Source organism: Phyllobates terribilis, unplaced genomic scaffold (genome assembly GCF_046119375.1).
Source record: "Phyllobates terribilis strain yellow unplaced genomic scaffold, ASM4611937v1 Scaffold_2__4_contigs__length_985480577, whole genome shotgun sequence".
In the NCBI taxonomy this organism is placed as follows: Eukaryota; Metazoa; Chordata; class Amphibia; order Anura; family Dendrobatidae; genus Phyllobates; species Phyllobates terribilis.
In genome coordinates this window covers 330336526-330352840 of record NW_027362762.1, presented here as the reverse complement: position 1 = coordinate 330352840, position 16315 = coordinate 330336526, and the positions used below count along the sequence as shown (strand labels likewise).

Here is a 16315-nt window from a genome sequence, read left to right as displayed (position 1 = left end):
TTTACTTAATCTGCCTTAGCCAGATAGCCTGACCAGGTCAATGCTCACCTTCATTCCTGCATTGCAGCCGCAGGTGAGTTTGTGACTGCAATGCACTCCAATGGATTTAATAGGTCTCTGTACACATTCTGGGGGATATATAACGTCCCTCGTATACGATCCCGGTCACTGCCTCACAGTCATTACAAACAGAGTGATCTATTTCAAGTGTTTATTTTTGTTAACGTTGATGATTATAGCTTACAGCTAATGAAAACACATAAGTCATTATCTCAGTAAATTAGAATACTTTATAACAACAACTTGAAAAATGTTTTTAAAATCCGAAATGTTGGCCTACTGACATGTATGTTCCATAAATGCACTCAATACTTGGTGGGGGCTCCTTTTGCATCAATTACTGCATCAATGCGGCGTGGCATGGAGGTGATCAGCCTGTGGCACTGCTGAGGTGTTATGGAAGCCCAGGTTGCTTTGATAGCAGCCTTCAGCTCATCTGCATTGTTGGGTCTGGTGTCTCTCATCTTCCTCTTGACAATACCCCATAGATTCTCTATAGGGTTAAGGTCAGGAGAGTTTGGTGGCCAATCAAGCACAGTGATACTGTTATTTTTAAACCAGGTATTGGTACTTTTGGCAGTGTGGACAGGTGCCAAGACCTGCTGGAGAATGAAATTTCCATCTCCAAAAAGCTTGTCAGCAGAGGGAAGCATGAAGTGCTCTAAAATTTCCTGGTAGACGGCTGCACTGACTTTGGTCTTGATAAAACACAGTGGACCTACACCAGCAGATGACATGGCTCCCCTAACCATCACTGATTGTGGAAACTTCACACTAGACCTCAAGCAGCTTGGATTGTGTGCCTCTCCACTCTTCATCCAAACTCTGGGACCTTGATTTCCAAATGAAATGCAAAATTTACTTTCATCTGAAAACAACACAGTCCAGGTCTTTTTCTCCTTGGCCCAGGTAAGGCGCTTCTGGCATTGTCTATTGGTCATGAGAGGATTTACACAAGGAATGTGACACTTGTAGCCAGGGCCGGCCTTTGGGGCGTGCCAGCTGTGCAACTGCACAGGGCGCCTCAAACTTGAGAGTGAAGGGGGGCGCTGCGCTGGCTCCCTCCCCGTCGGTATTTTTCTTATGGAAGAGCAGAGAGGGAGCGCCCAGCGTTTCTTCTGTGCTCAGGCGCCGGCGCCCCCTCTCTGCTCTGAAATGTCCGGCCGGGACCCGGGCGCGCTGCACTCTCTCCTCCTCACACACAGGGGCGGAACTACCGCCCGTGCAGCCGGTTCATTGAACGGGGGCCCCGAGGGAGAGGGGGCCCCTTCAGCCTCCAGCAGGGCCGCCATCAGGGCATGACTGCCCTGACTCCAGTATGGGGCCCGGCCGGTAGGGGCCCCCTTGGGGGCCCCCCTCTTGTGTGTCTCTCTCCTCATGGGGCCCCCGGCCCCATGCTAAGCGCCGGGGCCGGAACATCTCTGTCATGATTTCTCTGACTTCCGGTCATGTGACGGCACCGTCACATGACCGGAAGTCAGGAGAACCTGGTGTCATCGATTTGGACGAGGATTCTGCAGGGATCGCATGGGGGTAAGTATAACAAGTTTTTTTTTTTTTTTAAATACAATTTACTAGGAGTGGGGGGAATGGGAGGTGCACATGTGGGGGAGGGGAATGAGAGAGGTGCACATGTGGGGGAGGGGGATGAGAGAGGTGCACATGTGGGGGAGGGGGATGAGAGGTGTGCACATGTGGGGGAGGGGGATGAGAGAGGTGCACATGTGGGGGAGGGGGATGAGAGAGGTGCACATGTGGGGGAGGGGGATGAGAGATGTGCACATGGGGGGGATGAGAGAGGTGCACATGTGGGGGAGGGGGATGAGAGAGGTGCACATGTGGGGGAGGGGGATGAGAGAGGTGCACATGTGGGGGAGTGGGATGAGAGAGGTGCACATGTGGGGGAGGGGGATGAGAGAGGGGCACATGTGGGGGAGGGGGATGAGAGATGTGCACATGGGGGGGTGAGAGCTGCACATGGGGGAATTGGGAGAAAATGAGCTGCACATGGGGGAATTGGGAGTAGGGGGATAATGAGCTGCACATAATGAATGTGGGGTGGGGGACAGTAAATGATGATGGGGTGGGGAGAGCAGGACATGATATAATGAATTGGGGCAGGGGGTGCATGTAAATAATGAATGCGGGGAGCAGGAAGTATAGAGTAGGGGGCGTTGCGGATGCAGGAGTGTAACTGGTAACAAATTGGCGGAAAGAGTAGAGGTTCTAATTAAATTATATATTAAGTGCCTATTTACAGTTAATGGGGGCACCGTGGTGGATTACAATTTATATTTGGAATGGTAGGTTGTATAATAACTAACCATATATTGATGGTGGATACACGTCTGTATTCAGCTGCGTAATGTAGAAGTTGGGGAATGTGCTCTAGATAACTGTGTTATTTTATGCAGAGACGAGTCCTGGCTGGAAGACGTAATGGCGGTCTGTGCTGGATGAAGGAGAAAAGCGTAGCTGAAGGACTTCACCTAGAGACGTCACCAGTGAGTCAGTGTATTACATGTACACTTACACTATATACTATGTACCGGGCTCCTGTGTATAATGTCACTGGTGATCACTGTATTACCTGTACACTGACACTATATACAGAGCTCCTGTGTATAATGTCACTGATGATCACTGTATTACCTGTACACTGACACTATATACAGAGCTCCTGTGTATAATGTCACTGGTGATCACTAGATTACCTGGACACTTACATTATACATACCATGTATAGAGCTCCCGTGCATAATGACACTTATGGTAATATTAGTAATGTGGTGGTAATATTAGTAATGTGGTGGTAATATGTGGTCTGGTCATGGTGTGGCAGTTTTTCCCCCTTCTGTGTGGTATTATTCGGTCACTATGTTGTGGTAATATGTGGTCTGGTCATGGTGTGGCAGTATTCCCTGTATGTGGTATTATTGGTCATTTTTAAAAAAAAATGTATATGACACATTCCCTTAAAGAAAACTAAATAAAAATATATCTAAAAAGAGTATTGGATATTTTAAGAAAATTTTAATAGGTTAGAGTAGGGCCCTGCCAGAAGAGTCTACCTTATCGTGGTGGCGGCTTTAAAACTTTTCAACTTTTGTTGCTTGTTATTACTTGATCATTTGATTAATAAAAAATGCACTTGTTGTTTTCACCTACATGAGTTTAATTTTTTTTCTTTGGGGGGGGGCGCCAAGAGGGATTTCGCACAGGGCGCCATATACCCTAAGGCCGGCCCTGCTTGTAGCCCATGTCCTGGATACGTCTGTGTGTGGTGGCTCTTGAAGCAATGACTCCAGCAGCAGTCCACTCCTTGTGAATCTCCCCCAAATTTTTGAATGGCCTTTTGTTAACAATCCTTTCAAGGCTGTAGGCATAGCGCGATTGTGCCTACAGCAGTCCCAGTGACTCAGCCCCTATGTGTTTCTGCACTAATTTCTTTCATTGGGTCATGTCATGTGACTCGCTGAAGGCACCTGTTCAGTGCTAAAATAGTGTACATTAGGGGATCTCTAAGACATCATCCCTTCTAGCAGCACCCGTGGGTCCTTGCTTTTCTTCTATGCTCCAATGTATTTACTGTGATTTCCATTGTGCATAACTGGAAAAAGGAGAATCACTAACTGGATTACTTCTGACAGAATTCCTGAGAGTTGGGCCTGTTAGAAGTGTATCTTATCACAGTGAATAGTTCCATTTAAGGTGCATTTACACTGCACAATCATTGTGAACAAGCGTTCCTAGGAATGCTCTTTAACCATGCAGTCTAACTCCCTGTTGACCACTCAACCAATGGGCAAAATGATCGTTCAACAGGTGAAATGATCTTTTGGTTTGCCCAACAGATCATCGTTTTTGGCAGCTCCAGAGAACAATGGCAGCCTATGTGCACTGAACAATCTATTACTGAAAAGTCTCCAAGATATATTCAATATCGACCCTTGCCACATGACTTAGTATAAAAGTCAAATCAAAATCTCTATTAGTGACTTGTTTCGGGTTGTTTTCCCTCCTCAGTTCAAAGCAAGAGATCTGGTCTGGTTGTATGAGAGGGCTCTGACTGTGGTTCTAAGGGGAAACGTCTCTCCTGCCTGACATGCCAGTGTAAGGAGACTTACAGGCCATACAATGCTCCTCTGGGAAATTAAATATGCTAATTGTCTCTTCAGAAAGGAAGCGGACATGAACTCTAGCACCACCTACTCGAAGTAGCAATCAATATCGACCCTTTAACGATTGTTTTAAACTTAGTTTGGCGGTGAACCAATCAAATGAATATGTACGATCAGCAAGGTAGATAGTAATAAAAAAATATAACTTTTACATCAATTATTAAAAGCATAAGGCTCATAAGAACATATATACACACAATATAAAAAGACAATGAACTATATGGTCACACATGTGATGTGTATATATAGAAAAAAATTACATAAGTGAGTAAATTGGTATATACAAAAATGAACAATCTCACCAAGTGGTTGTCCTATACAGGTAAATCCAGATCAGCTCCACGTAAAGCAACTCTCAGATGCCTGGCCGGGGATCATTATCACCAAACACCACACATTTCCCCAAAACCTCGCATAGATCATGAAGTATGGATGCCCCTTGATACTCCCCTATATCAAGGGGCAATCATATGCCATACTTAAAAAAATTACCTATTTTTTTATATATACATCACTTGTGAGACCATATAGATCATTGTCTTTTTATATTGTGTGTTTATACATGATGTTCTCATGAGCCTTATGTTTTTAATAATTGAAGTTATATTTTATTATTACTATCTACCTTGCTGATCGTACGACCCTTTAACGAGCCTTTCCACATGACTCAGGATAAAAGCCACAAGAAGAGGTTTCCTCTTAGATCTCAGTCTGAGGCCTCTCATAGAGCCAAATCAGATCTCTTGCTTTGCTCTTAGGAGTTGCAACACCCCTAAACATGTGTCTGCAAATAGAGATTCTGGTTTGGTTCTTATTTGGTCATGTGACAAGGCTCCTTTAGGGTATGTGCCCAAAATGCAGATTTGAAGCAGAAATTTCCTGAGCGTTTTTGTCTCTCCTTGCCAGAAAAAACGCATGCGGTTTTTACATGCGTTTTTTATGCGTTTTTTTTAAACGTTTTTGAACATCAATAAATGATTTTTGGAGCTAAATAAAGTTGGTGGGACATTGCTTAAGCCTTTGGATTACCATAGAACTGGAGTGAGAACTTGGTTCATTTAAATGATTAAAGAATGGGTCTGTTGTATTTCAAATAAAGTGTTTACACTGTGTCTGTGTGTTTCTTTACTTTGTTTGGTCATGAAAAGGTCTGATTGACATCTTGACATTACCAAACGAAAGAGCTGGGTGTCAGCTAGTCCCATTCACCCAATCTTCATTAGCGTAATTTATGCGACTGCTGTGAGATGTTTTTTTTAGCCTGGGAATGTGCCACTAGGCAAACATTTTCCCTGGCCATAATTAACATCTCACAGCTGGTTCATTAGCCCCTACGACCCTCCTCTCCGATCAGCACTCAGCAGCGCTTTGGACACAATGTATTTATGTTGCGTTCAAAACCTGGTGTTCTAATGCTGCACTTTTGTTGTCGGTAAATGTGAATCCAACGAATATAATGACACTTCAATCAGTCAAAATCTTCAGCGGAGACTAGCGTGTCCGCTACAGAAGTTGACATGCTGTGGGTGACTTTGGGTGCGTGGCCATGATCAGGAGCCGCTGCAGGTTTGACGCTGCATGTTTATACATCGTCAAACCCGCAGCGTGCAGATGTTACAGCATAGTGGACGGGATCTCTAGAAATCCCATATCCACTATGCGTGCATCAGAGGCTGCGAATCACCCGCGGACACTGACATGCGGTGCGTCTTTCAGGACCGCAGCACGTCAAATTCTCTTGTGGAGTCGCTAGTCTCCACAACAGAAATTCGACCACTAGAAAGTATAGAATGCAATAAATCTGCATGGTTTAGTGAACACGTAGATTTACATGCATGCAATAGAATGCACCGTTTTGGACGCAGCAAAAATTTGCGTCCAAAGTGCTGCTACGTCTGAACTATGGGCACAAAGCCTAAAACAAAAAAAAATTGGCATGGGCTCCCATGTCATTTTTATAACCAGCAGGGGGAAAGCCGACCGCTGGGGGATGATATTAGCCGCGGAAGGGGCCATTAGCCAACAATGTTCCATGGCTATTAATATCAGCCCACAGCTTTACTGGCTAGATTACAGGGGGACCCCAGAAAAATATTTACGTGGGGTCCCCCTATAAAATTGAGCCAGCAAAGGCTAAACTAGACAGCTGGGGGCTGATTTTAATAGCCATGGAAGAGGCCATGAATACTAGCCCCCACCGCGGTTATTAATATCACCCCTAAGCGGTCCCAGAAATGGCGCATCCATAGAATGCGCCAAATCTGGCGCTTAGCCTCGCTCTTCCACACTGCCCTGTAGCGGTAGCAGGGGGTAATGGGGTTGGGGTTCACGTCAGCCTTGTATTGGCGGCTAACGTGAAGCCCAGGTTAGTAACGGAGGGCGTCTATAAGACGCCCCCATTACTAACCACGTGGTAAAATGGTCTGCGGTTTTTCAATAAAAGACACGGCCAGAATAAAGTATTTTAATGAAATAAAATACACACGGTTCTACAATTTTTTTTATTACACGCCTCCGCGAAGCCATCGAGCTCCTGAAAAAAACGTAAAGAAACAAGCAACAATATGGCTGTGTGCCCACAATGTGTTTTTTAAGTGTTTCCGCAGCGGCAATTCCACTGCAGAAACGCTTAAAAAACGCTTGGTAGAAGGTCTGCCATGTTCCCCAATGATAATCCGCATGTGCTGTGCACATGCTGCGGAAATTTCCGCTGTGGATTATCATTGCGGAAAAATACGCAGCATTACCAATTATTTTGCGGAAGCGCTGCGTTTTCGCTGCCATTGACTTGTATTGGAACGCATGGAATCCGCATCACTGCATCTGTACATGCGGAATCCATGCGTTTCAATGTGCGGATGGTACCTGGGTTTGGAGAAGAGGAGACTCTCCTCTGGACCCGGGTACCATAGAACCTGTAAAAAAAAAAAAAAAAGAATAAAATAAAAAATAAACATTGTACTTACCTTCTGATGGCCCCCGGTTTCTTTGTCTTGGCTTGCCGGCAGATCGCGGTGGACTCAAGGACCTGCCATGACGTCATTTAGTCATGTGACGAGTCACGCGATCGCTGTCATCGGCAGGTCCTTAAATCTACCTCGAGCTGCCGGCAAGCAGAGACAAGGATACCGGGGGGCCATCAGAAGGTAAGTATATATTTATTTTTACTATTCTTTAAGGTCACACTATATAAATCCATGCCGGTTGCATGGATTTATATTGTGTGACCAAGTTGTCAAGCACTTTCCAAGTGATGCTAAAATCGCTTGGAAAGCGCTTGACAACCCGCATGTGAAGAACGCTTCACTTCCGCTTGTTCCTGGCAGGAAAAACGCATGTACAATCCGCATGCGTTTTTTCTGCCAGGGAGATGCAGAAACGGTCAGGAAAAAATCCGGAGCATTTCCGCATCGTGGGCACACGACGCAGTCCACGATCACGACTGTCCCACGACGATCCGGATCATTTCTACATCTGTGACATCAGCCATTACTGATGTCACAGCTGTAGAATACAGCACTGTATACTGACCCCGTCAGTATACAGTGCTGCAGGGGGTCACTGGGGTTCATCAGCTGATGAGCCCCGGTGAGCTAGAGACCGTGGGAACCTACCTTCTTGTGAAGGTTCCCACGGTAAGCATCAGCTGATCCGTCATGAGACCATCAGCTGATTGCTGCCGGTACTGATCACCTGATGGTCACGCGACCATCAGGTGATCGCTGACGTCACCGATCAGCTGATGGTCACATGACCATCAGGTGATCAGTGACGTCACCGCAGGTCCTGTAAGTACGCAGCGGGGCGCGAGCCCACGCCTCGCAGTGTACCGCGAGCCGCCGAAGAGACGACATCACAGAGGAGGACACCAGGGGCCGTCGGACAGGTATGAAGTTTTTTTTAAATTTTTTACTTTTTTATTCTTTTTTAACTGCCGCTGACAAGCGGGCTGGGAGGACCAGGCTGCTGCTTCTCCCATCCACGTTGCTCTCGCTGTTATCAGCCAGAGCAGCGGTCGGATGAGAGAAGTAGCAGCCTCCTCTCCCGACCCGGGTACCAGCTGCGGCGAGATTCTGCGCCTATTGATTTACATTGAAATGCAGCAAATCCGCATGTATAGATATTATACATGCGGGTTTGCTGCGATTCAATGCAAGTCAATGGGCGTGATTTCACTGCGGTTTGTGCCGCAATGATAATCCGCAGCGGAAATTTCCGCATCATGTGCACAGCACATGCGGATTATCATTGGTATACATGGCAGACCTCTTACCAAGCGATTTTAATGAGTTTCCGAGGCGGAATAACCGCTGCGAAAATGCATTAAAACTGCATTGTGTGCACTCAGCCTTAAAGGGTCGATATTGACTTTTAATATTGCTACTTCCAATAGGTGGCACTAGAGTTCAAGTCTTCTTCCTCTCTGAAGAGTCAATTTTCATATTTAATTTCTCAGAGGAGCATTGCATGGTGTACTAGTCTCCTTACACTGGCATGTCAGATATTTCCCTCAGACCTTACCCTTATACCCCAGCCAGAGGCCTCTCATACAGCCAAATCGGATCTCTTGCTTTGTACCAAGGAGGGTCAACACCCCATAACATGTGTCTGCAAATAGAGATTGTGAGTTGGCTTTTATCCTAAGTCATGTGGCAAGGTTTGTTATAGGGTCGATATTGACTTTTAGGATTGCTACTTCCAATAGGTGGGGCCATAGAGTTCAAGTTATCTTCCTCTCTGAAGAAGCATTTTGCCTATGTAGAAGATGTGTATTAGAACAATATTTCTGAAAATTGCCTCTTCAGAGAGAAAGAGGACTAGAACTCTAGTGGCACCTATTGGAAGTAGCAATACTAAAAGTCAATATCGACCATTTAACGAGCCTTGACACATGAATTGGGATAACAAGCCAAACCAGAATCTCAATTTGCAGACACTGTGTTTTGGGGTACTGCCTCGTCAGAGCAAAGTGTGAGATGTGGTTTGGCTGGGTGAGAGGCGTCTGACCGGAATCCAAGAAGTAATGTTTTTCCTTGCGGAGAGTGACATGCATATCAAGCCTGGCATGCCAAGGTGAGGAGACTTAAGCCTTGCAATGCTCCTCTGGGAAATTAAGTATGCAAATTGTCTCTTCAGAAAGGAAGAGGACTAGAACTCTAGTGCCAGCTATAGGAAGTAACAATCCTAAAAGTCAATATCGTCCTTTTAACGAGCTTTGCCACATGACTTTCGGATAAGAAGCCAAATCAGAATCTCGACTATATTTCAGGACACGTACAAAAAAAAAGAAAGCAAACTATATATTGTGCCATTTAACTACTAGTAGCGCCAAAAATACAATAGGTACATAGTTTGAGTTTGTAATTGTGAGAAGACCACCTATCAGGTATCAGAGGTCTAAACCTGTAGCTGTAGTATGCTGCCTTCACATAGGCAGAATAATTAGCCAACAGAACCGCTTTACAAGTGTGTCAAACCACAGGATTATTGACAATGTCATCCATGTATAACTACCGTATATCATAGTGTTCCAATTTATATCAGTAAAGGTCATGTCCAATTATTTGATAATGGCCTATCCTTAGGTTACGTTCACACACCAGTATTTTGGTCAAAATGCAGAAGTGGTGACTGATTGTTCCTCTCCTGGCTTTGGCTTACAAATACTGATGTAAACTACTGACCAAATACTCAACGTGAATGTAGCCTTAGGCTAAGTCATCAATATCAGATAAGTGGGGGTTCAACAACCGGCTCCCCATGTAGAGTAACTTGAAGTTTGTGGGCCCCAATGTAAAATCTTCAAAAACTCCCCCCCAACAATAACTTGACTTTAATAGTATAGGTCTTCCCATAAGTGCCAAAGGAACTTTTTTGGCCCCCTATACTCCCTGGGACCAGAGGTGATGGCAATCTCTGTACCCACTATTGTCTGTCCCCTGGGTATATCCACCGATCAGCTGTTACCAGGTGGAGGGGGGAGAAATAGGGGCACTTGCACTGGGCTCCAAAGTCAATGATGACGTGAAATTATGCCTTCTGCCATACTGAAGCTTCTACTTGGGTTGGCGGAAAGTTGCAGAGAATGCTGGGTTGGCAGCCTGTGATCTAGGTGGATGCTTTGACATCTCGGTCAGTGCCAGAGCTTCTTATGTAAAGCGCAGCAGTCAAAATGGGTTTGTCATCAGCAGCTAAGGCAGCGACTGAGATGACAGAGCTCTCAGTATAATAAACTGAGCTTTGTTATATAAGTCACTGCCTATGCAGAGCACATCAGCAGTGACTGAGACAGCAAGAGTTAAACGGTCTCTTTTTTCACTTCTAATTTTGTGGGAAGAAAAATAGAAACTTGCTGGGAAAACAATCCCAAATTTTAAAATTGTGTCCCCTGAAAAATCAAACAAACAAACCACTAACGTTGTAATAAACTTTTACTTTAAAGCAGAAAATAATTAAAGGATCAAAGAGCAAACTGGAATTACATCAGTATTTTCTTAAAATACAACATATGTGCTTGGAAGTTAAGGGGTTCAATACTGGACTGGAGGAAGGGACTTGGGCAGTGTTCATGGTTCTCGGGTTAGAAGGTGCAAACTTTTTGTCTTGTCCTGGGCCCTGGCAAACCCCGCTATAATACTGCTGTGTAGAGTTACTGCAGCTCAGTGTCTGCTATTCTCAGGGTAAGTCATCAATATCTTAGTCATGGACAACCCCTTTTGAGGACCAAGGCACATATTTTTCTTAAAAAAAATTGATTGCAGCTCCTTAAGTTTCTTAATTACAGTCCTATGCAGACAAACGTTTGCCCAGACTAACAATCCCTGTGTACTCACAACCTATAGTCGTCCTCCCATTTGTGCCCTACTTTTAGATAAACTATCAAATGTAGATTTAAATTAGGAGACAGATAGATGGAAGAAACAGCAGTCGGTAATAAGCCTTTACACTGGCTTCAAAGAGCAGATATTCCTCCTAATGTGAACATTAAAGGGAGCTTGTCAGGTCCAATAACGCTATTAACCTGCAGATATAGGGTTACTCTGCAGGTTAATAGCAATAGGAAGGTGCCCGACCACTGTACTGAAAGCGCGGTCCCCGGGAGAAAAATAACTTTATTTCTCCTGGGAACCGCCAGTCACACAGACGTGCCGGACATCTACAATCACCACTCACAGCACAGAGCAGCAACTGTAAGCACACACCGGCACTGTAACTGACAGCCGTCTCTGCACTGATGCACAGCTGAGCTGGATGTCAGTGAAAGTGCTGGGACATGCTTACTGCCACCACTTACATAGTGAGAAGTGACTGTAAGCACACACCGGCACTGTGACTGACAGCCGTCTCTGCATTGATGCACAGCTGAGCTGGATGTCAGTGAAAGTGCTGGGACATGCTTACTGCCACCACTTACATAGTGAGAAGTGACTGTAAGCAAACACCGGCACTGTGACTGACAGCCGTCTCTGCATTGATGCACAGCTGAGCTGGATGTCAGTGAAAGTGCTGGGACATGCTTACTGCCACCACTTACATAGTGAGACGTGACTGTAAGCACACACCGGCACTGTGACTGACAGCCGTCTCTGCATTGATGCACAGCTGAGCTGGATGTCAGTGAAAGTGCTGGGACATGCTTACTGCCACCACTTACATAGTGAGAAGTGACTGTAAGCACACACCGGCACTGTGACTGACAGCCGTCTCTGCATTGATGCACAGCTGAGCTGGATGTCAGAGAAAGTGCTGGGACATGCTTACTGCCACCACTTACATAGTGAGAAGTGACTGTAAGCACACACCGGCACTGTGACTGACAGCCGTCTCTGCATTGATGCACAGCTGAGCTGGATGTCAGTGAAAGTGCTGGGACATGCTTACTGCCACCACTTACATTATAGTGAGCAGTGACTGTAGCCAGGCTGGCACACCTGTGTGATTGAAAGCTGATGGCCCCAAGAGGAATAACGTTCATTCTCTATTGGGTGCCGCACTTTCACTACAGCGGTCAGGCACCTTCCTAACACTATTGACCTGCAGATTAACCCTACATTGGCAGGTCAATAGCGTTATCGGATGCTACAGAGTCCTTTAAAGTCCCATGTAAAGAGCAGGCTAACGAACTGTAGCTAGCTTTGGGTGGAGGCAGAAGAAATATGCCAAGACCAGCTTTAAAATATATATGTGTGTGTGTATGTGTCTATATAATATATATCTCACACACACACTCTATCTGCCATTAACATTGGTTTCTTAGGAATTTAGACAAGTTTAGAAAGAACAGTACTATAAATATAGCCTGTGTTCTATACGGCCCCTCTTTATACACAGTGGTGTTACCATGTTATTACAGAACATTTGTTATTACTGTTTGGGAAGGAGTCAGAGCTGGAGTTGGAGTGTGGGACCCTAATCTCCCTAACTCCACAGCCATGGAACAAAACACTATAAATGTGGGCATCTCAAATCCCCCGAACAAAATGGAGTGTAAATTCATCAACTACACAGGAGCCAAGCTTGAGCCGCTCCTAGAGGGCCATGCTCCAGCCGCTCTCCCCACAATGGACCTCAACCAGGTAGGGAGCGATCTCTACAAGCTCCTGGGCCCCAGACCTACCATTGCACCAGGATTTCTTCTCACAATGTGGAAGAAGGGACCTAAACTGGGATCAATGTAGGTTCTTTGATATTATATTAACACATTAAAAAGTATCAGACTTGTCCCTATAAATAACACTAAAAAATACATGAAATTACAGTAAAATAACCGTATATTTGTACATGAGCCCCTGGCATATCCTAGAAACACCTCTTAGTATCTGTGCCACCAGGGCAATGTAGCTAACCACAACCCTCACCACCCCATATACAAATAATGTAAACTTGCTACATTCTGATTGTCAAACACTTATCTAAGGAAACGCCGCCCCCCCAATATACCTATAAAGTATTATTCTTATCTTCACACCTAGATAAGGCCTGGAGTCAGTGGGATCTCAGCACTGTGAATACAGTAGTAACCATGGGGGGAGGGGAACACTATTCCCATTAAAGAACACTTGGGTCAGCCAGGACTGGCTGGTAACGGAAGTCTCATCTGTAGTCGGCTTTGTAGTCAGCGGTGTAGCCTCAGCCGCCCTGCGGCCGGTAGGAGAGCACCTGCATGGCGTCCCCACAGGCCTCCTCCACCCTACGGACCTGCTCCCTGCTCAGCCGCTCCCTCCAGGCGCTCACCGCCTCTCTGGCATTGCGGGCGGACACCAGGAAGGGCTTGTCTGAGGAGTAGCTGGCTCCGCGGGTCATGTTCAGCATGAAGTTCTCCAGCTCTGGCAGCGCGGACAGTCCAGTAAAGCGCAGCAGGCGGCGCAGCTCCTTCTGTGGGGCGAGCACCAGGTCCTCGTAGCGGACCTTCAGGTACCGGTGGCGGAGCCAGGGTGGGCTGGGGCCCCGCACCAGGAGAAGGTCCCGCAGCCAGGCCTGGCAGATGACCTCCAGGGACCCGCTCAGCAGGTAGTCGGCCCCTCCCTGGTGCAGCAGCTGCTGCTGTAGGGCTCTGCCGGCCGGGTCGGCTCCGCGCAGGCGGCTGCGCAGCACCTGCAGGCTCTCCCGCAGCAGGGAGCGCTTGGAGCGGAGCCGGGAGTTGTGCACGGCTCTGGGGTCCCGGAATAGCTGGACCACCCGCAGGTTGAGGCCGGGATCCCGCAGCAGCGGCCGCAGGGAGGCCAGGTCCAGGAGCCGCACGTCTTTAATGACGACCACAGGGTAGCGCCGACACTCCGCCTCCAGGTCCCGCAGCGGCCGCGTCGGGCAGTGCAGCTCGCAGTCCTTAGGCTCCACAAGTCCCACTCTGTCCCTGCGCCCCCCAGCAGTGGAGCTGGGGTCTCCCGCAGGCGCTAAACAAAAGGGGGCGCTGCAGATCACCTTGTTACTCTTCCAGCCGAACAGCCCCGCGGAGGTAAGGTTGTCCCCGGTGTACAGCCGCAGCGCGGAGAAGTCACAGCGGAACAGGGAGCCCAGCAGGTCCCTCAGCGCCCCCTGCAGGCTCTCCGCGTCCCCAGGGTACAGCGACTGCCACATGTGCCATGCCGGCTCGTACAGGTAGAAGACGCCGGGGTGCTGGTTGAAGAGTTCCCCCAAAAAGGACGAGCCGCTCCGCCAGGTGGCGTGCAGGTACACGTGTGTGCGGGGCAGCGGGGAGCCGGGGCCCTCCTCCTCATCCTCCCACAGAGACTGCTCCAGGCTGGGGCACAGCCGCCGGGGAGGGGAACGGTTCCATCTCGCTGCGTAGTCCTCCTGATCCGCCAAACCTTTCCTGTCAGTCCGCCAGCCTTCACGTAACATTACCGAGAGGAAGAGGAGCATGAGCGCCGCGTACATCAGCAGCAGCAGCCACAAGCTCCGTGCCCGCCGCCCCATGCCGTCACTCCATAGTGGCCGGTCCGTCCGCTCCTGCCTTCAGCGGAGGTGCTCGAACTTGCGGCCACTTCCTGGCATCCCGCCCCGGGGTGGGGCCGTGTCCTCCGACCACGGATTACAGTGATACCGTCAGCTCGTCACATCACAGCCGTGGGAATACCGCTGCCCGTCCTGCTGTGCGGGGGGACACGGGTGGGAGAAGGGCACAGCACTGATATATACTATATACCCTGTGTGTATATTACCCTGCTGTGCGCGGGGACACGGGAGGGAGAAGGGTACAGCACTGATATATACTATATACCCTGTGTGTATATTACCCTGCTGTGCGGGGGGACACGGGAGGGAGAAGGGTACAGCACTGATATATACTATATACCCTGTGTGTATATTACCCTGCTGTGCGGGGGTACACGGGTGGGAGAAGGGCACAGCACTGATATATACTATATACCCTGTGTGTATATTACCCTGCTGTGCGGGGGGACACGGGTGGGAGAAGGGCACAGCACTGATATATACTATATACCCTGTGTGTATATTACCCTGCTATGCGGGGGTACACGGGTGGGAGAAGGGTACAGCACTGATATATACTATATACCCTGTGTATATATTACCCTGCTGTGCGGGGGTACACGGGTGGGAGAAGGGCACAGCACTGATATATACTATATACCCTGTGTGTATATTACCCTGCTATGCGGGGGGACACGGGTGGGAGAAGGGTACAGCACTGATATATACTATATACCCTGTGTATATATTACCCTGCTGTTCTGGAGGGACACGGGTGGGAGAAGGGCACAGCCCTGATATATACTATATACCCTGTGTGTATATTACCCTGCTGTGCGGGGGTACACGGGTGGGAGAAGGGCACAGCACTGATATACTATATACCCTGTGTGTATATTACCCTGCTGTGCGGGGGGACACTGGTGGGAGAAGGGTACAGCACTGATATATACTATATACCCTGTGTATATATTACCCTGCTGTGCGGGGGTACACGGGTGGGAGAAGGGCACAGCACTGATATATACTATATACCCTGTGTGTATATTACCCTGCTGTGCGGGGAGGACACGGGTGGGAGAAGGGCATAGCACTGATATATACTATATACCCTGTGTGTATATTACCCTGCTGTGCGGGGGGACACGGGAGGGAGAAGGGTACAGCACTGATATATACTATATACCCTGTGTGTATATTACCCTGCTGTGCGGGGGTACACGGGTGGGAGAAGGGCACAGCACTGATATACTATATACCCTGTGTGTATATTACCCTGCTGTGCGGGGGGACACTGGTGGGAGAAGGGTACAGCACTGATATATACTATATACCCTGTGTATATATTACCCTGCTGTGCGGGGGTACACGGGTGGGAGAAGGGCACAGCACTGATATATACTATATACCCTGTGTGTATATTACCCTGCTGTGCGGGGGGACACGGGAGGGAGAAGGGTACAGCACTGATATATACTATATACCCTGTGTATATATTACCCTGCTGTGCGGGGGGACACGGGTGGGAGAAGGGCACAGCACTGATATATACTATATACCCTGTGTGTATATTACCCTGCTGTGCGGGGGGACACGGGTGGGAGAAGGGTACAGCACTGATATATACTATATACCCTGTG

The 16315-nt window shown here is 47.8% G+C and overlaps 1 protein-coding gene across 1 annotated transcript; it reads right to left on the bottom strand.

Annotated features, from left to right (window-relative positions):
* Positions 1–10654: 10654 nt before the first annotated feature.
* CHST7 (carbohydrate sulfotransferase 7) lies at positions 10655–14772 on the bottom strand. The gene has a single exon (XM_073664484.1). It carries the CDS (start codon positions 14655–14657, stop codon positions 13371–13373), a length of 1287 nt encoding a protein of 428 aa, XP_073520585.1. The 5' UTR covers positions 14658–14772; the 3' UTR covers positions 10655–13370.
* Positions 14773–16315: the final 1543 nt, after the last annotated feature.